Source organism: Patagioenas fasciata, chromosome 4 (assembly GCF_037038585.1).
Source record: "Patagioenas fasciata isolate bPatFas1 chromosome 4, bPatFas1.hap1, whole genome shotgun sequence".
Classification (NCBI taxonomy): Eukaryota; Metazoa; Chordata; class Aves; order Columbiformes; family Columbidae; genus Patagioenas; species Patagioenas fasciata.
The window spans coordinates 8068361-8089705 of NC_092523.1; the positions used below are offsets into that span (position 1 = coordinate 8068361).

General features: G+C 38.7%; 1 protein-coding gene across 6 annotated transcripts in view; it reads left to right on the forward strand.

Moving 5' to 3' along the window:
• The window catches only part of MAEA (macrophage erythroblast attacher, E3 ubiquitin ligase), a 52786-nt gene that overhangs the window by 10909 nt on the left and 20532 nt on the right, over positions 1-21345 (forward strand). For all 6 annotated transcript variants that reach the window (XM_065837303.2, XM_065837302.2, XM_065837304.2 and 3 more), the window contains 2 exons: positions 6616-6798; positions 10369-10572. In XM_065837303.2, the coding sequence (XP_065693375.1) occupies positions 6616-6798; positions 10369-10572 (387 nt within the window). The remainder of the gene's footprint in view (positions 1-6615; positions 6799-10368; positions 10573-21345) is intronic.

Sequence of the window (21345 nt, forward strand, 5' to 3'; positions counted from 1 at the left end):
GTTGTCAACTCTGCCTCCTCCTTGCTCTGTGTAACTCTGAGGAAAAGTCTGGCCAGCTCTTATCTATGACCTTCACCTTTAGGCAGCAGAAGACTTAAATCAGATTGTGCTGTTCCCAACTCCCTGTAGCCTTCAAGTGAAACAAGCCTGTTCCTCTCAGTCTCTCTTTGGATTTTGTATCCTCCAACAAGCTGGCCATCATGGTGGCAGCTTTCTGGACTCTTTCGAGTCTGTCAACATCTCTTCTTTGGTGGGGGGGTGGCCCGAAAACCAGACTCAGTATTCCAGATGAATCTGCGTGAGTGCTGAGCATAGAGAACAGTCACTCCTCTCAACCTGCTGCCTTTGGTCTTGGTAATGTGGCCTGTTATGTGGTTAATTTTCTTTACCGCAGGAGTCTGTTGCTGATTCATGTCTGACCTGCTCTCCATCAGAACCTCTACATCATCTTTTTCAGAAGTGGCCCTAGTCAGTTATTCCACAGCCTTTGCTAATGGATGGGGTGGTTTTGTGCCAGGTGCAGGGCTTTGGTTTTTACCTTGATCTAATTTCAGAAAGTTCTTGGTGTGTTTTCTCCAGCTTGTCATTACTTCTGGATGGCAGCTCTACCACCCTGTATTATCAAGCACTCCACCAGTTTGATGTCCTATGTGAGCTTTCTGATTGTGTGTTCTGTTCCATGGTGCAGATGGTTGAAGATGTGCATGTTTGAGCTGATAACATTCCTCAGGAGTCAAGCAGTACTTGTAATTGGCCTTAACTAGCTTTTGAGCCACTGTTATTCTTTGAGCCTGGCTGTCCAGTCAGTCCATAACCCCTGTTGTATTCCAGTCATTCAGTCTACATCTCCCCAGTTTGGCTGCAAAGACAGTGCAAGAGACCATGTCAAAAGCCTTGTGAAACTTAGCATGAAAGACGGCTGGTGCATTCCTCTCATTTAGAGGTAGTAATTTCATCACTGAAAGCAAACAGTATTGTCAAGCTTGATTTGCTTATGGCAGATTTAGGGTGACTATTCCCAGTCAACTTTATAAGCTTGGAAATGGCTTCCATCTGACACTATTTGGTGTGTGTTTGTTTTATTTTTTTTGATTCCAAGATCAGAGAACCAAGATGAGGCGTACCAGCCTGTAGTTTCCATGATCTTCCAGTTTCTCTTTTTGGAAGAGAGGCAAGAAACTTGCCCTTTTCATTCACTGAGGACTTTCCTTGCTCACCGTGACAGCAGCTTGACAACATCATTGGTGAGCTCCCTCCCTTCAGTCCTATGTACCTATATATCTTCAGCTTGATTTAGACTTCTTGTATAATAATACCTCTCTCCCCAGACTTGGTTGCTCATGTACAATCAGGAAGGCTTAGGAGAAGAACTTACCAGTAAATACAAAGAAGGCATTTAAAACTGAGACTTTCTGTTGTCCTTTGTTGCTAGGTCACAAACTCAATTTTATAGATGCTTTTCTTCATCTTCCTTATGCTGTTCATCTGTCTATAAAGCCCTTATAATTACAGTTGCTTATTAGTTTGAACTCTAGTTGAATAAACTGGATATATATGATAGCCATAATGGTAACAAGTGCTGGATTTCTAGGTGTGGCTCAGAATGCTTTTCCTCTGTGGCTGGAGGACTAGAACACCTCTGCAAAGAAGATCTTGTCACAGTTTGTATTTCTTTTGTTATCTTATACTTTCTCCCAAGCAGGGAGCCCTTTGGCAGTGTATGTCTTCACTTTGTTTGGAAACACCAGGTGTTTAATGAGTGACTGTGTCTGCCCTGGAAGCTGTGAGTGTGTGTGGAGGTTAAAATATTGCCCTGTTCTCGAGATGCCATTAATCTGCTTAGTGGAACTCAAGGTACTAAAACCAGCGTGAGAAGTCCAGTCAAGTTGTCTGGCTCCCACCACCATAAGTACCATTGAGGTAGCAGAGCTTTTAAAGCTTTGATCGCTACAATTAATGAACTTCTGTGAGGGGAAAATAATTTCCATTCTGCTCTCCCCGTATATATTCTTAAAGGCTATAGATGGTATGTTCTCATGGCATGTTTCTTAAAGCCAGTTTTCTCTGAGCCTGTAGAGGATTATGAGCAGTCTGTTTCTCTATATTCACTTTATGGATGGAGTACCAAGTGTGTGCATGTAGGTACATTCGGGAAAAACTTAAAAGAAAAATTAAGAGCCTTATTAAAATGTTAATGAATGTAAAAACAAAGGTAGATGTGCATGCATTGTGGGATGCTGTGTAGAGGATTGACTGGTTTAACTTGTTATTATTTATATTTCTTTAAATATTTTTTACAGACATAATAAACACTTGGGAAGTATAATAGATAGTTTGCTAATCATCAGGGTACAATATATACAAGCGTTTGATACTTGTTTTTATTTCCTAGTTTGAATATGTATTCAGAAAAATCAGGAAAGTGGTATCACTTAGTAAGTGAATGGCTTATTGAAAAATTTATTTTTGTGGTAATATGTTTAGTAGATAATGTCACTTTATTTAGTGGTATTTCAAGCTGAATTTGATGTGTCTTATTTAAAGAAATATTATCTACAGTTATACGATTTGAGCAGTTTTGGCCACTTCATGATTTCAGAACTAGTCAGTCTTGCCTCGGTACCTTATTGGCATTCAGGGACTGGAAGAGGACTGTGTTTGGGCTGAAGGCCAGAGAATCGACATCATACTTGAGCTCCTAAGTGTAAGCTTAAAAGCTACCCCTGGTATTCTCAGCCCTGCTGTTTTCTACTTGCTCCACTCAGCCAAACAGCCAGGCTATAGCTCTCCTGGGCAGTCCTTCCCCTTCTTCCAGCAGTTCAAGCTTTTACATCCAAAAGGATTTTCTCCTAAGTCATCACCACAGCTAGAGGTTGTTGGAGCGTGTTTGGGACAGCACACCAGAGTTTTCTGGCCTTCAAAAACCAGAGTGAAGCAAAAAATACCTGGATCAGGTTTTTCAGTTGTCTCTGCGGCTCGGATAGCACTTAGCACCTGTGAACAGTCATACACTACACTTGCAGAAGCCTCTAGTCAAACAGACTTACCTTCACAATTTTCATCTTGGAAAAACTCATGTTATTAATACTAATTTTACCCCTTGTGTAGGCTGTTCTGACTTAATTCAAATTCCTTTTCATTAGATTTAAGTTTGACCTGGTTTACTACATGCTGAAGTTGAATAATTTGTCTGCAGCTGTGGAAGCTGATGGACACAAGAAGCAGAATCTATTTGGTGACGCTGGATTTAAATGTGCCACCCGCTAATATTTTACATCTCTGCTTTGTATCGTCTTGTATGCTCATGGTATGAGCCAACTGAGTTGTGGTTTTTCAAGCTCTAATGAGTGGGACAAGTTGGTATTTTGCTTTTACAGAATACGTTCTGGTTGGTTCTTCTTGCTTTATTTCAGTTTAGTAGCTGGTTATCTTTTTGTCCTGAAGGTAATGCTCCCCTAGGCCGAGTTCCGTTAGCCACTCTTGTTCTTAAAGAATAACTGTAATCCAAGCTTGGTCACAGAATGGTACTAGCAGGAAAAACTGGAAGTCTTCAATAGGCTTGTGGCAACTAATGCGATATAAATTTTGCAGCTGTCTCTTGGTCCAACAAGTCTGGTGTCCACTGTTTTATCGCTATGGTACCTGAAAATAGGAGTAAATCATGATGAAGAATACACACACACACACACAAAAATACAAAACCATAACAAAAACCACACAAACAACCCACACAACTTATTGGTACAGTGCCTGTAACTTTTGAAGAATTCTGTGGTAAAGCAAACTTCTACTGGGGAATGGAATCTCTTTTGGAGTGTAGGAACTGTATGAGCAACAAAAGAAACAGTGGATCAAGATGCAGTGTCTAGAGAAGATGCTTTCTTGGTAAGGGGCATAGCTGTTGGAATTTCTCAATTTTTGGCATCTGTAGAATTTCATCCTGTAAAGTTGATGTAAAAGCTGTACCTAGATACCATTTACAAATATTCTCTAAAAACTGCTGGCTCTATAGTAAGAAAAATGCAAATTATGAAAAACTGGTAAAGAGTATTTACTGTCGGTTTCAGTTGTGCAAATAATTTCGTTGTACCTTTAAAGTATTTTCTCTTGTTATGGTACACTAAAATTATGTTTAGCAACATATTTATTTGTATTTACCTTCAGAGTATATAGTAAACCAGTTCAACTTGTAACCTCTTCCACACAGGATATTCACATCATTTTTGAGGGAGGAAAAACAAATATGGATAAAACAAGATTTGAAGGCCTGTTGCACCTAGACAAAATATAAGCTATATATAATGATGCCAGCTGAAACTGAAAGTCCAATTGTTCTAAATGTCATATGAACACAAACTGTGCCAGAAATTTGCACGGTACAGAGACAGAGCATGGGAAACGGGAAGTCTTATTGCTCTCGTGTGCAGATAAGAAACTGGGGGAAAAGGAGATTAAAGCTAAGATTTTGTTTGTTTGTTTTCAAGCTGACTAGATCTGTGTGTGCGGTTCAACTGACTGCTCTGAATTTAACAAAAGCATCAAACAAACACCTCAGATCAGTAGAAGCTTAAAGTCGTGATTGATGAAGCTTTTCAGTGTGGTGCAGAAAGCTTATTAGCAAAGTGCTTGGAGAAATTAATTTCAGTAAATGCAAGTAACTGACAGAAACGTTTTTCAATGAAAAATAAGAAAAATGCGGGGAGGAAGAGAAGGGAAGAAGTTGAGTCAATGGTATCTGGCATCAAGTCTTGAAGTTGGAAATAAGCTTTTATGTTTAAAAGCATGAGGTGTCAAAATAATGCCCTGCCCCCCGCAACATCCATTCTATCTATGGGGGTTTTAAACTTTCTACAATTTTGTGGAAATGGAGAAAGGAAATAAGAGCTAAAGATGGAATATAAAATGGTTATATAGACAATCAGGTGTTGAAGCCTGTTAATTGTAATCTTTTATGAGGTTTGAGTTTTGGGGGGCTGTGGTGCTGGGATTTTAGGGGAGGATGTATGAGGAAAGTAACTGTTTTAGCTTTTACTTCTTGGGGTAAAGGCTTATTCTGTCACTTGTTTAGGTCTTAGTTTGAGATGCCAGAAAGCATTAAATAGATCCTTTCAGTCTTTCTGAAAGGAAGAGGAACCCTTTTGTATCGTATCAGGAGTATCCTTGTGTTATACTTCTACCACAAGTAAGACCAGCCTATTATAGATCATACTAAGTTTTGGAAAGCAAGTACTTTGGCTCATCTTCCTTATTCTGAACCTAAACTGTTGTCTCATCTTCCTTATTCTGAACCTAAACTGTTTCTTGGTGCATCTCTAATGAATTGCAATGGTTATGTAGTAACTGCTCTCCTAATAGAGCCCAAAAGGAGAGTGGACCCTGGGGAGAATTTCTTGCATGCAAATGATGAGAAGGAAGGAAAATGGAGGCAATCTTGATGTAATTGATTGGAAGTGATATATTTAAAAAATTTCTAATCAAACATCTATGTGATATGTACCAAACAGAACACTGATTTGCTTTTCCTGTTTTACCTTTAATACATGTAATCTGATTGCTAGCTAAATTATGCCTTTGATTAATGGAAAAGCAATCAAGATTACTACAGCTACATGAAAGAACTTCTTGTGGACTTTTTCAAGATAAAAGATGTGAATGAATTAAGTGTGTAACACTGGAATGTTTTTAGTTCCAAAATTCCAGTTTCTGTGAAGTAATAGAACTTCCTGCCTAAATTGCTTATGCTGTCACTAATAGAAGTAACATGATAGGAGCAGCTTAATATTCACTGTAAGCTTTCCCCAAATCATTCAGCACCCTAAAATCTGAGCAGGCTGTAAACTACTCCTATATATGTTTTCTTAATGTCCACCAGTAGCAGTTTTGATGTGACTGTCCCATGGAGGCATGGGACAAGTAGGACAGGAGACCTCTGAGACTGGCCAGTCTCTAAGCTGAGGAATGGAGCCCCAGAGGAATCTAACAAACCTAGTTGTACAGGATAGGCTTTTGTCACCAAAATAAAGCTTACATGGAGTTTCTCTTAGTGTTCATTATAGCTCTGGGGGAGTTAATATTAAAAAATAGTCCTCCTGAGCGGAAGTAGGTAGGAGACCCATCAGATTTCCTGAATAACCATTGGTGTAAATTTTTCAGTAACCCATATGGATTATACATGCTTCCTCAAAGGTAGCTTTCTCTTCCTTTACGAAATCCTGAAGGAAAGAAATGTAAACTTTAAAGCTGTGTTGTAAAGGGTGATCTCTTTATTTGTAGTGAACTTGTAGCTTTCCTTTTTGCTTTGTTCTCCCTGAACTGTTTCCATCTGTGCTTGCTATACAGTCAAAGCAGGATCGGTGAAATTGGGATCAGAAAAGACTCTGCCAGCTTGTATTTCCTGTCACTGTTTTTTTAATAATCTTTGAAGTGTGTTAGTTCCTTGCTGAGACAACTTAAATAAGGGCTTTGATATGAGAACTCAAGTTCAGTTAATGACCTCTAGTGTCCTGGAACCCAGGTGTTCTGGCTGCATCAGATAAAATCATCAGTCTCTTTAAACTCTAGAAGACCTAACTTTATTAATAGAGAAATTCTAATGACTTGATATTTCTCACTCAGGTGCCATACGAAACACTGAACAAACGTTTTCGAGCTGCACAGAAAAACATCGATCGAGAGACCAGCCACGTTACAATGGTTGTGGCAGAGCTGGAGAAGACACTGAGCAGTTGTCCTGCTGTGGATTCAGTTGTTAGTCTCCTGGATGGAGTAGTTGAAAAACTCAGTGTTCTGAAACGAAAGGTAAGTGGTGTTCTACCTTGTGATTGCTTTGTCTTTGCAAAGTCAACAGAAGTAGTTTTCTGCAATGCTGTTTGCTGGAATTTTCTTTTTGAGATATAGGTATTACTGGCATTGTAAACAAAGGCCTTAGATTGCACAGCAAAACACCAGAACTTACTGTGTCTTGCTTCGCTGCACTTAAGAATTGGTGTTCCATGACTAAGTATAATTAAACTCTGTTGAGAGGCAAAATGTAACTGTATTTATGGTCCTGAAAATGAATTTATCTACCCACAGGAAAGAAATAGCAGCAAAATGAATTGATTTATATCAATTCCTGCTTGTCTAATGGAAAGGTTTGTGCGGTTGCTTTAATTGATCACTCAAGGAGGGAAAACGGGTAGAAGAAGAGTCTGAAAAAATCTTTGCACTCCAGTGGTGGTAGCTGCATGTGATGTTAAGGCTTCTTTGCAGAAGAAAGTGTGAGTTGTCCTGGATTGCGACTTGAACATTTTTATATAAACATTAAACCTGTAGTTGGGAAGGTTCCTAGGAAATATTACTAAAAGCATGTTAAACAAAGTTTAGCAGGATGACCTGCCTCTAGCTGTTAGGCTTGAATGCTTGTGTGAAATACAGCCAGACTTTGATGCTTTTACCACAGCTTTTAAGAAGAATGAGTTAAAAACAAACTATGTAGTATAAGCCATCCTTATTTTGGATGGGGATATTACTCACCCTGAGAGTCGTCAGAACGCTTACTCGAAACAAATATTGCAGAAAAATGAAAATAGCTCTGTTGCCTGCCTTTAGAGCAATGCTTCTCCAAAAATAAATAGACAAAACAAATGGTAGCAGAGTCATTTCATTAAAACGTAAATGAAATAACCGACAGATATAAATCTTGAGACTGTGTCAAGTGAAGCGTCAAAATACCTTGGAGGTTTGTAACATGAAAATAACACTGTCATGTGTGCTGATTTGGGGTTTTCTGCTTGAACAGGTTAGCTAGGTGTTGAAAAGCTGATCTGCAGACGACTTCATAAATCTAATTGCTGTTTTCATCTTTGGTTTATGAGGCTTAGAGGTCTTGAAGGATATGTTTTCTTCACTTCTCTGTTACTTACAGAAAGAAATTACTGCTATTTCTGAAAGAGGTGTTAGATTTTGCTTGTAGGTGTGTAGTAATGATGTGGAGTAGTAAGTTATTTACTTGTTAAACCTTTGCTGACTGCGGGGGTGTGTCTGAAGGCATTGCTGAATGTTTTGGGTGCAAGGCTCCATTTTAGTGTAATTGCTCATTTGTTTTTGACTGCCTGAAAGACTGTGGGGAATCTTATAGCTGCTTAGAAAGAACAAAAGGCAAAAAAAAAATCTGTTTAACAGTAAAAGTCGTCAGAAATACAAAGGTCTTGTTTCTGCTCCAAACCATCAACTCCAACTGTCTTTGTCATCTCTCCCCTTAGCAAAATGATTGTTTTCTTTAGGGCCTTTGGACCCATGTGGGATCTCTGTCTCCTCCTGTGTTTAGACAAGAATCTGATGAACTGCTGACATGGCCATAATAGAATTAGATGGTTCCTTGATTTAACACCTTACTCACTCTTAAAAAAAGAGGTTTTCAACACAGCAAGTTTCTTGGGTTCTGAAACTGATCCTGAGGGAACTGAGACCTTTGGGTTTTTCCTTTCGTATCCTGTTTAATATGCTTGTTCACTCAAGTTTGATTAATGTCCAACAGGGCAAGTCCAGATAGTCTTGATTCTGAGGGTTTTGAAAAGGATCTGTAGCCTCTCTGAATGCACTAGAAGGATCAAAAAAACAGCAAGAGCTGTGTAAGTCCAGATACAAAACCATATAAGGAGAGTCGTTTGCAATGAGAAGGGACTCAACCCTTGTGCCTGGCTGCCTTGAATTCTCCTAGTTGTACTCAGGATAATTCTTGAGGTTGCCTTCACATCTGATAACACTGCAGACATCTAACATGTGAAAGTGAGTTTTGGCTTCAGCTGATGTTTGCTGAATAGGAAGAGACTCAGTTTATAACTGAAACAAAATACTGATCTCCACATCATATATTACAAAATAAAGATAAATTCAGTAACAGAAGTAACTCAGACTTCAGTAATAAAAATAACTCATGTTTACATGAGTTTTAGTAAAATATGATCTTGGATAGTGACTAGAGTTCTAGGTACTTGAATTTTATCAAGGGTATGTTCAGACCCAGGCTTAATTGGGCCAAATGCTTTTCTTGCACAAGTCTTTATTTATTACACTTTGCTTTTCAAATATTGATCCTTCCAGAAGTTGTCTGTAAATGAGCATGTATGGTCGAAGCTATTAGAACCACCCTGTGCTTCCAGGGCTGACTCTGTAGCCTGTGTAGCTTGAGTGCTGGGGGGCAGCTGTGCCAGCATGAGCTGTGAAGGGGGCAGCCAAAGGCACATTTCTTTGATTTGTGCTTCCTTGGCGAATCTGTGTGGACTTTCCTATTGCCGTAGCTGTGCAGTTATTCAAACACAAGCCAGTGAGTTTAAAGTCACCACAAATAAGGCAGCCTAACCTGAAATTGCATCACTGCTGATATATTAGAGATGGGAAAGGTTCTAAGCCTCCTTCATCTCTGGGTTTGTTTTTTTCCTTAGTAAGCATATAAAAGTACTGCAGGCTTTCTTGTGTTCCATAGCCTGGCATGACCCACAATTGTCACATGCTTTATCCTGAGTCAGCTAGCTTTGAATTGTGATACATCTGTAATAAAATAGCCTGCTAAAATTTGCAGAGTAACTAATCGATCACCTGTCTTTAAGGTTGAAGGAAAATAAGCATGACCTGAGTGTTTGGTTTTTTAATTGAAAAAACCCCAGATGTTGTGGAGATATTTTGGGGTGTGTGTTTTGCACTGGGCAAAAAGGAAAAACCAAACGTGATTCTGCTTTGTCTGGACAAATTTATTTTCCTAAGTAATGCTTCTAACAGTAGATCCAAAAGTAGCAGAGGTAAGTAAAATAATACCAGTCTAACAAAGCTGATTATTTTTTAAAAACTACTCTAAGATCCTTGAATTAAAGGTGCCAAGAGGCCAGATGTTTATATAATTTTCATTACTGCATGACTGATTAAAACGGCTCCAGTGTATTAGAAGTAATGTTGGTTTACTGTGCATCACTCCTCAGTAGAACTAATTGAGTTGGACAGCTGCTTGAAGAAGAAGCCATGCATAGGTTAGAGGTGGAAATTCATTTTTTTCAACTCCTTGGACCAGATAAATGCAAACAAAGCTCTACACTTACAGCAACATATCACTTACAGCAGTTGCTGTTTTGGGACTAACTGCACATTAAGCAGGAAAAATTGCATATAGTCTTAATGTTAAATAGTCAAAACTTATTTATATGCAAGAACATCTCAGAACTGGACCAGCCACACTGAAACTTGTGCACTGTCTTTCTAAATGGGAGAAATGCTATTGGAAATAACTGTATAATATGTAATGAATACCTGCAAACGTTTCTTACTCTATTTTGCTTTAGAAGCAAATTGAAAATGTATAGCTCTTATTTATTCCTGTTAATTTATACATTTTAGGCGGTCGAATCAATCCAGGCTGAAGATGAAAGTGCAAAACTCTGCAAACGTAGGATTGAACATCTGAAAGAACACAGTAGTGACCAGCCAGCTGCTGCAAACATGTGGAAGAAGAAACGTATGGATCGTATGATGGTGGAACATCTTTTACGCTGTGGCTACTACAATACAGCTGTAAAACTAGCAAGACAAAGTGGTATTGAGGTTAGTAGCGATGTGCACTAACTTACTAACAAAACGGTAGCAAAGAGGGAGTTGGCAAACAAGAACAAGCTCGTTTAGCCCTGTAGCAGCTATTTTTATGTATTAACGTGCCTTTATTACTAATGTTTATCTGTTAATCTTCTTAGGGCTGAGTTCATTCACCTTACTTGACAGGAATTTTATTTCAATGTATGAACTATGTCAAAATTGAAGGTAAAACTTTTAGTCACAAATTAAATGCTTTTAAATAAACACCTTGCCCTATTAAAACTTAGAATAATTCTCAAATGTCACACAGAATTTCTTGTTAGAAGCCTTTAGGCTGCTGATTAAGCAGTTGGTGGAGTTTCCCATCTGTTTCATTGCACTTAGATGATACATGTAGGTGACCAAACTGAGCAGAATAGCAGATCCTGATTGCAGGAACAACTGCTTTATTGTATCACCCTACTTCTTAATGATGCATCCAAAGGAAAGCTGAATTACAGTTTGGAAAACAAATCTTCATACAATTTGGATGTTTTTTTTGTAGTACTGAGTACATTTTGCATTATCCATGGAAACATTTTGCTCTTTTGCTTATTTCGCCATCTATGATTTTGTGGTTGTGCTTTCCTTTTCTCTGGTTATCCTACTTGGTTTTGCTTCCCTGTTGTAATTGCTTATGAAGTTTTTTGAAATGCGTTGTCAATGATAGTTTGGAGTTTGTGCATCTTGGTGTAGCCTCTTTGTGCAGAGCAGTGAATCCACACCGTGGTCCTTTGACAGCCACAAAGACATTAAAGCTGATTCTTTAAAGAATTCACTGTTTATTTAGAGAAATCTTGGTTGGCTAATTTTGGGTAGCATTTGCTATTTGATCCTCAGTTATTCTTGGATGTCAAGTTCTTTTGATGTTCCTAATTCCAGAAAGTATGCAACTCTTCTGGCTGAAATCTGCCAAGAGTTTAGTTGTGTTATGTGACTTACATATTTTGCCTTTCTTAGGTGGCATAGTTGACCACATATTTCTGAGCTAGTTGAGGGAAGAGATTTTTGTTACTGGTGTCAAACTACAGCATATGTACCTGTTCTTATCTTGTAGAACGAGCGTATCTGTCACGTGTCTCAGTTACTCCTTACCTGCTGTACCAGTTTGGTCCTGTTCAACCACAGCAGCGATTTCAGTAAATATCAAAAAGGAAACAGCACGTAGAGGTTGAGTGGGAAAGGGGAAGAAGTGGGTTACAAACTGTAAATAGGAAATAGTCCTGAAGAAACTCACTGAAGAGGCTGCTGTGCCTCACTAAAGATAGCCAGTGCATGGCAATCAAAACCCAAGACCATTAGTCTGAGATGATTGCAGCTGAATGGTCAGCAGTTCTTCCATTTCTGGTAGATGTTTCCCTCTGTTTTGAGCAGGAGCTCATCTACTGCTGAATCATCACATTACCGTCCATACTAGGTCTGCTGAAAAAGCACTGTGGAAATATTTTCACTTTCATAGCAAGTTCTATTATGCCTGGTTAAGTAATGCTCAGCTTTGGCTTAGACATGAGCATATAAGTGCATCATGATGTGCTGCAAGACTGTGGTATGAAGCATTGCACTTGTGAAGCCTCAAAATTTTTGATGCCTTTTGCTGAACAGAAGCTTTGTGTTGGTTTAAAAAAAAAAAAAAGTTTTAAATAAGCTTATTTAACTTCTGCCTTCAAACCTAAGTATTTTTATTTGTATAACATCAAAGTAACTTGAATAATACAGAACTTAGTTGCACATGTTGACTGTGCTGAGGCCCTATTTCTTCTAGCTTGCTAAAATCATGTATCTTCCTCAACATTAAGGTTTACATTTTGTCCAAACGAGAAAAGGCTTCCTGCAGTCTCTCAGCATTGTACTCAGTTTTTCTTACTGTATGGTGAGACTCACTGTGAACAGCTTTTACAGTGGTAAGATACTGAAACTTGATCATTATACAGAATTTGTCTTTTTGCTGGTTTAGACAGCTTCTCTGTTTCTTATTGTTCCTTTCTTGCTGAAGGATATGAGCACCAAAATGTTTGCTAATGCTTATAAATGTGACTTTGCTGTGGCGATTACAAAGTATCATGATATTTTCTCTCATCCAAAGTAATCTTTCTGTTTACTGTAGTATCAACTGTAATTTTGATGTCTCCACTACTACAGGTTTCAGAAACTTATTGCTCTACAGTGGACCTGGTCATGTCTTTTTTATGTAATATATATGTATATCAAGCCAATATTGTTATCACTGGGTAGGCACTATACTCTAAGTAAGAACCTGAAGAAAGGTGAGGTTTTGCTCAATTTACCCACCAGGCAGAGGTGAGGCTGGTGGATGAGTTGAGCCTGACCCAACCGTGTGCTCCCGTGGCAAAAACAACTCACATTGGGATGAGCATCATCAGCAGGCGAAGGGTGGTGATCCCACACTGGTCAGCCCTAGCTGGAGTGCCGTACCTAGTTCTGGGCTCCCCAGCAGACACACTGGGGTGTGGAATCTCCCTGTACTGCGAAATACTCAAACCCAGGTTGAACTGGGCAAAGTCCTAAGTAACCTGTTGTAGATACCCCACTTTGGGCAGTGGGACCACACAACTTCTGGAGGTCCCAGTCTCAATCATTCTGTCGTTCTCTTTCTGTGATTGCAGGCCCAATGGCTAGGAGTGCCCTTTGCCAGGATTTGCAAAGGGTGAAGGAAACAGCTCTTTCCATTTCAGTTGCGTTTTGTGGATCCCAGAGTAAGCACCTTTCTGTAGCTGTTAGACCAGTCTTAGGAGCATGTCTCAGCCTGCTTAAGTTCCTTGCATGGCTTCTGAATGCTAAGAGACCTGTGGAGCTGCTAAAGTACTTCATGGGCGGAAACAGTTCACAAATATTCTGTTTCAGTGGCCAAAAGCAAACCATTAAATCATTCCTTTGTTTGCCAATAATACACAGCAGACAGTTTGCTCAAAGATAGACTGTGCTGTAGTGTCCAGTTCTAATAGTTATTGATGGGCTGTGACAAATTCTAGTCTGCTTTCTAAATTAACTGCCTTCAGAGGAATGATATTCCCGAATTCTTGTCATGGAAGATAAGCGCTTAAAAGCTGTGGTTATAAACGAGGAAGCAAACAGCTATGGAAAGAAATGGTAGATGTGAAAAATTATAGGGAAGTTAAAATATCAGAGTTATGAACTAACTCAACGTAGGAATAACTTCTGGCATGTAGTGTATATATAAAGCATAATCTTATATGGCAATATAAGAATTAAACTACAAATATGGAATGTGTGCAATATGTCTTTAAAGAAAAATAATGCTGCTTGGGAAATTAAACCAAGATGTGAGTAATATTAAAATAAGAGCTGACGGCCAAGGACAGAAATGTCATGTTTGTGCCAAAGTAAATACGGAGTGGAAGGGATTCTATTGTGGACTTCTTGTTGTCTTCTGGCTCACTAATGATGTGGAAAACAGTTTGGATTGAAGATCCGAACTACATGTTATGTTTTTGTTATTGCATACCAATGAAGCTCATCATGATCAGCTTGTTACACTTAATAATGATCTTATTTTGACTCTAGTGTGACCTTGGAGTGCAACATCAATATAAAAATGCATATTTTCACCTGCAGATTCATATATTCAGCTAGCTGGCAGGGTTGTCTGTTAACTTAAGCTCTGCTGTTCATGTCCTGCTGCATTAAATATTATCTTACTTCTGTGCCATTAATTGAAGGGCAAATCTAGTTTTGGAAATGTGGTGTTCCAGTAGGAGCTCGATTGCTGGTTGTAGGTAAGTTTTATAATTAGGTTAGGTATATAGTGCCTTGTTTGCTGTTCTTAGGCGTTGTTGTCTTTTAAATTTCATGCTTTTTCTAGCCCCTTTTTTAATAGGCTACGGAAAAGAAAAAAAACAAAACGAAAACAAACATGTGAAGTGTCCTTATGTTCTTTACTTAATTACCTAATAGCCATTATGGTTTTTGCATATACGATTGAAAACAAACCCAGATTCTGAAGCTACCGTTTTCTCTTATCATATGCTGTAAATCCTCAGTCTTTGCTTAGTTTGTTTTAGTAAAGGAATATATGTCCTTTCCTTAATGCCTGTGCTGTACAAAACTTGTACAAATGGCAATGCTGGGGTTTTTTTTCTGTGAAGAACCACATATATTGAAAGCAAGTGTGTTAGGGTGGGGAACAAATGATTTAGAGATCTATGAACCCCTGAGGGAGAGGAGAACTGCTACACCCACACGTGTAAGGTTACAGGTATGAGAAAGCTTGGGTTGAAATAATTCTTTTAACTAGCTTAAAACTAGTTAACTTGATCTTGCATCATAGATTATGCTTGCCAATCAGAGCTTTGCAAGTTAATATTCTTAGATCAGTAATTAAGTAGGTGCATCATCCTTCAAAGACACTTAACTAGCCATTTGTATTAATACCACAGTGTGCTCTTTGCTTTTGAGAAAAAATTGAGTATTTCGTTGCCTTCAACAGTTCTGTGCAGACATCTGACCATTGTGAACGTTGAGCTGTACTAGAAGGGCCTCTTGACACTTCAAGCAGTATTAAACTGATTGACAACAGTCCCAAAAAGATAACGGTGTTCTTCAAGTGAGAGTTCAGATCTTCAGTTTTGGTCAATGATTTTCTTCCAGAGCAGAACTTCCAAATCTGTGGTGATGGGTGTTCCCTGGAGCGTATCAAAACAGGGCAGATATTGCAAAGCCATTATGAAAATATTTCATTATCTTTCAAACTGGTATAGCAGTTTTTTTTAAAGTAAATTTTTGATTAGTGTAAATGAAAAGAATAGTGATCACTGCAAAAGGCCAATTACGCTTTGTTCTCCCCTCTCTGCAATTTGGTCCAGTTTGTCTTCTCTTTCTATTGCATAAACACAGCTTCAGTTTTCATAGTTTAGAAACTTTTGAATAGATTATCTTGAGTATTTGGAAAGATAGCTGCAACAAATTAAAGTGTGTCATTCCATCACCTTAATTTTGTTATGGAAAGTCATGAAATATTATCTGATGTCCTTTGGAATAAGAGAAACCTCAGTTCTTCAAGTCAAGCTGCATGGCTTTTAACCAAGTACTTGATCTCTTCGTCAGACTATTCTATGTCACTGCTCCTTTTTTTCAATACCGAAGTTAAAGGTTCTTTCCGTGCTTTGTAAAAGTGTTCTTCAGTACTGTGAAATGGATCCTTCAGCTGAGACCTTGGTAGAAAACTGCTGAATGATTTGTGTGTTCTAGAGCAAAATCCCACTGAAGCTGCCATTTCAGCATCACAAACAGGAACAGTATTGACTCAAAGTGAATGAAAAATGCTTTCTGAGAATACTGTTCTGATGAAAACACGACAGGCTTAGGTTTGTTTAGGTCTCGCTGCAGTTCACCTCCTGGCTGTTGATAGAGGAGAGCAAGTGATGTTGAACCCGTAGCTGCCTGGATTTTAAGGAACGGTTCATATTTAAGAAGCTGATTGTCTTTGCCTCTCCCACTGGACTGCAAGTTTCTCATGTCTTTGTAGCTGGTATTCTTGCTCTGGCGGATGTGCAAGATAAGGGTGCTTATGGTCAGTGAATGTCCACAACTGCAGGCAGATGTTCATACCAGGAGGAATGTGCAGGTAGGACGTTGCTTCTGTGTTTCTCGAGACAGGTCTGTGCTCCTTTGAGGCTTTTAGCACTGTTTGAGCTGCATTCTAATTTGTGAAAGATCAGACTATCACCATAGCAGACTAAGAGTGATACTATGTGCATGGAAAAAATAAGCATGTGCTTTTATACAGCTGTGTTCTACCAGTTTTCTCCCCAAAAGCCTGAAATGGCTTTTCAGATTTACCTTAGATGAGTAGGTGAATTAGGAGTGAAAACTTAAATCTAGAGCAAAACTTAAAAAAAAATCTATGAGTGAAACTTAAATCTAAAGTTAAATCTGAAATAGTTATAACAAATAAGCCACATAATATGGTTCAAGAGCATTGGATCAGTAAGCTTTTATACTTGAGCAGGATGGATGTTAGTAATATGTGATTGCTTCAGTAAGAAATATGAATGTTTAGAAAAACTGGAGTGAAGGAAGCTCTATGATCTTAAAAGCTGAATAAGTACTTCTCTTAACAATCATACCACTGTACCTGTAAAAATCTTCCTTGTTAAGACATGTAGTCCAAGAATGGCTTGTAGGCAAACACTCAAATATGTATTACATTAATTAATCAAAACAAGTTTATATTCATAACACTTCAATTTTAAATAGCTGAATAATGTTCAGCATAATGCTTGCATGTATTCTTTCTTTTGCTGTCACACACAACCCAGACAAACTGACTTGCTGAATGGCAAAAGATGTCTTTTTTTCCCGGAGCTCTTTAGTGTGTCCCTCTCCTGTAAATTACTGTTTCTATGCTACAGATGTCTGAGAAGATGACATATGAAGAACTCCAGAACAGGCACACCTTATTTAAAGGTGCCAGGGTGTTAACTTGGGCCTGTTGTGAGTTACCTTCAAGTACTAAGCTGTAGACGCAACTCAGAAACTCCTTTAAATGTGTTTGGGCTGTTCTTACTGTAGGCACAGCAGCTTTTACTAGGTGGGTATAATGAATCTCTGCATGTCTTCATCTGAATTTCGAAGTGCTGTAATTCCTGAATGGCTTTACATCTGCAGTTTGTCTTGAGCATCTCTGGGAATTAGAATTATGTATGTGTGAAATAGGCAAGATTGATGCCAAATAAGAAACTTTTTCATTACAAAGTACTTGACTCTTCAAAAGCCAACAACATGAAGTGTACTGGGATGTTGAATGTCTATTTCTTCATTCCTCTTAGTCAAAATAGGTTACCTGTAGGGTATCATAAGAGTTAATTTATTACAGAATACTTAGTCTGGAAGGCTTGTGATTCGGGGAAGGTTCTTGAATCTAAATTTTATCTGAAGGAAGAATTATGTAGATTGCCTAGATATAGAAGAGGTTAGGGTTATGTTTCAGTTTTGCTTCTGAGATTGGTTGTTTTTATTGTACATTCTTCCTGCCAGACATGTCTTCAAAGTGTAAATGTTACTTTACATTTAACGCTTTCTCTTATTACTGTACTAGATGACAGGAGTTCACTGTGAAAGCGTGGAGCTGCTAATACAGACAGATCCTGCTTGGACAAAAGCTGTGGGGCTTATGCTCGGGTGGTAAAGGATTAGTTGTCTTTACTAGAGGAGGCTACAACAGAAAATGGCTGTGGTAGAGCTGAGACTAGAGGCTGATTTTGGTTTTTTGTTGTTTGGTTTGTTTTCTGCCCAGTGGTGCCTCTTAAGCTCCAGAGGCTTTGTCGCACTACTCTAGCGTAGTCATTTATTACTGTACTTAGCGTGGTATAATGTACTGCTGGATAAGGTGCAGCCATTTACTGAGCGACAAATATTGCTGAGGCAGGAGCAGAGGATGCGCTGGGCAAACAGCTTGTTAATAACCAGCTGAAGCGCCAGCTGCAGCCAGGAGGCTCTGCCCAAAATGGCTTATGTGCATGAGCAAAAGCAGGCAGAGAAAACATTTCTTTCTATTTGGCTCTGGAGCAGTTGATATCAGAATATGTATCGTTTTGGTGAACACAGCTTAGGAAAGCTGTTAGAAAAAGTGGAGGGAGAAGATGACTGGAAAATGTAAAGGGCTGGGGGCTTTTGTGAAGTATGAGAGCAAAAATCACATACCACGGAACTTCATAATCTAGTGCAGACTGAGGGGTGACCTCATGAATGTTTACAGATCTATAAAGAGTGAGTGTCAGGAGGATGGAGCCAGGCTCTTCTCGGTGACAACCAATGATAGGGCAAGGGGTAATGGGTGCAAACTGGAACACAGGAGGTTCCACTTAAATATGAGAAGAAACTTCTCAGTGAGAGGGCCTGGCCCAGGCTGCCCAGGGAGGTTGTGGAGTCTCCTTCTCTGCAGACATTCAAACCCACCTGGATACCTTCCTGTGTAATCTCATTTGGGTGTTCCTGCTCCGGCAGGGGGATTGCACTGGATGAGCTTTTGAGGTCCTTTCCAATCCCTGACATTCTGTGATTCTGTGAAATGGTATGTGGAATCAGAAGTCAGAAAAAATCAAGTTTGAAATCAGACACAAGGTTAGAACATGATTTAATCATTATGACCAGTCACCGAAAGAAGTACCAACATCTCCTCTTGTTAGGTAAAGACGTTGTTCTTCTGACAGATGATCAGTGTAAGTTACTGAGGTATTTCAAAAATAACCAGGTAAAAGGTCTGCGCTAGACAGAGATCATGGAAGATGCTCTCATGTGAAAGCTGGTCTGTGTACACCATGGGATACTGTGTTTACTTTGTAGACAAAAACTTTTCTGGCTTTTGTGTTGACGAGTCTGTGGTTTGGCTGGCTGGCTGTGCTTTTTTCTAACAAGCAGCTCTGCAGCTGGCTTTGGAGTAGTGCATTCTGTCAATTACTCTGTTTGTTTTCTCTGTAATCCTGTTAATGTGTGTAGCATTATAACACTTAATAGTAGCTTAATGAACTTCAGACAACATTATTTTATGAGCAGAGAGTAAGGAGGCCTCTTAATGTTAATTTGTGCCTGATTTTAATTGATTTTCACTAACTGCAATGTTGCTGTATTGTCACCACCTATCCACTGTTTTCTTAGTAATTTGTCTCCCTCCGGTTTCAGTGCAGTTTATATATACTCTGCATTCATTCTGGAGGATCTATTGTTGTAACCAGCAGCTCTTTACTCCTCCCCTTGTGCAAGGCAGAGGAATTTACTGCAGGGGGAAAGGTCTCTCTTCATGATGCTTCCATCAAAACCTGTTGCCCTGCCCCATTTTTCACCTGCACCTCATTTTTCCTTTCTGTGCATGTTTCCAATTCAGCAGTGTTACTGTGGTGTGTTCTAGTCCTGCTCCTGCCAACTGACGTGTTTTTCACTGTTTCCCCCATGCAGAAATACGCCAACCTCCTCTTCTTCTTCCCCTGCCGGTCCTGTTGTCCACCCTGTAGCTCCTCACACGTTACTTGTTCCCAACTTGTGTAATGATAATCACAACATCCAGATGATCCCTGGAATGTGTATTCGCCACAGAGGAACCTTTAACAAACTAATTTATTAATGGAAAAGATTAATTTGTGCTTTTTGTTCCTAACTGTTCATTATCACATTTCTATTTAAATTCTATAGCTGTGTCCTAAATGACACTGAAGGTGAGGTTGCAAGCTGAGGGTATGTCCTTCAGCATGTGAGTAGTCATTGAAAGGAAGCCTAACACAGTATTTTAAAAGCTGTTGGTTTAGAGTGGCCTAAGTAGTTGTTTATTGTATTTCATACACGAGTCGTTTAAATGAATGCTTACCAGACTGCTGAATGCTAAAGTGCATCAGCAAAGCCTTTTTAATGCGAAGATGGTACTCTTGCGCATGTAATGTGTATAGATAGTCAATCTTATTAAAACTGTCATTGGGACATACATTTGGCAACAATCCACTGATAGCTTGAGGCATACTGGCCTATTTTCAGTTCCATATTGATGCTAGTAAGCAGTTAAAAATAAACCATTTGCATGTTCAAAAAATACATAAACAGCATCTTATGATATTATGAATCACCTGTTTTTTTAGAACAAATAGCCTATTTTATGGCTGTTGTTTTTTTCCACTAAGGAAGCTTTCTTCAAAATGCTACCTTTGTTTTCATCTGAATCAAATATCCTTTTTTTAATCCTGTCTTCAGACTAACTTTTCATTAATTATCTTGTTTTGAGGATAGCTCATAGGGAATTTGAAAATATCAAGCATTGCTTTAATCATTTCTATTTGGGTTTGAACCTTGTTAAAGATCCACATTTCATATGTGAAATATTCTGGTTTTTATTTTAATACGTAAATGTTCATGTGAACTATAAGGGATTTTTATCACACATTCCTTCTCACGGCTTTCTAGACTTGTGGCTGGAGATGTTGTCATAAACTAAATACTTCAGCTTGTGTGCGGAGTGGAGACTGATCCAAATATTACATCTGCTACATAAGTTGGAACCCTCACATGAACACTACAGAAATTTTGAGCAAAAGCTTTATTGCTACTATGGAAAAGATAACTTTTGTTCTTTTTTAAACCATTTTTGACATAAGATCAAATGCAAAGTTGCTGTTTTGTGGTATTTGGTACTGAAATGTGTGAGCAGTTTTCTCAGCGAATTTAAAAAGCCACGCACTTATATCTGAAACCGTATATTGAAGAGTTTAGGGTTTACATTTGGGAATGGACTGATCAAAACATTGTCTTATATTTTAAACAGATAAAATAATTACTGACTCTTTAGTAAGGATTTGTAGTGAAGTTGGGATTTATACCTTCTGCAAAATGAACTCTACCTCTCATATTAATCCACCTATTGTTGTCCTGTAGTTATGGCTGGAACCAATGAATGCTTATAATTTCAGCCAAAAAATGAAATTTGCTTGGTGTGTAGTTACAATGTAAAGATTTTTCATTAAAAAAAAAAAAGAAAGTTTGGAGATTTCTGCGTATGTGCTGATGTTTAAAGGGAAGGTCAGAGCTTTCCGAAGGCATCCGGGGACACTCCGAAATTGGCGTGTTTGAAGAACTCACTTCTAGTATGTGATGAAAACAGAAGTCACGGAACTCTGGGCTGGAGTTGCTGATGTTGAGCTTTGATACCTTCCTTTGACTGCTGGGATGCACTTAGGCTGTAGTGAAGTGGATAAAGTTTGTTAGAGGTCTTTTGGAATAAAGCAATTC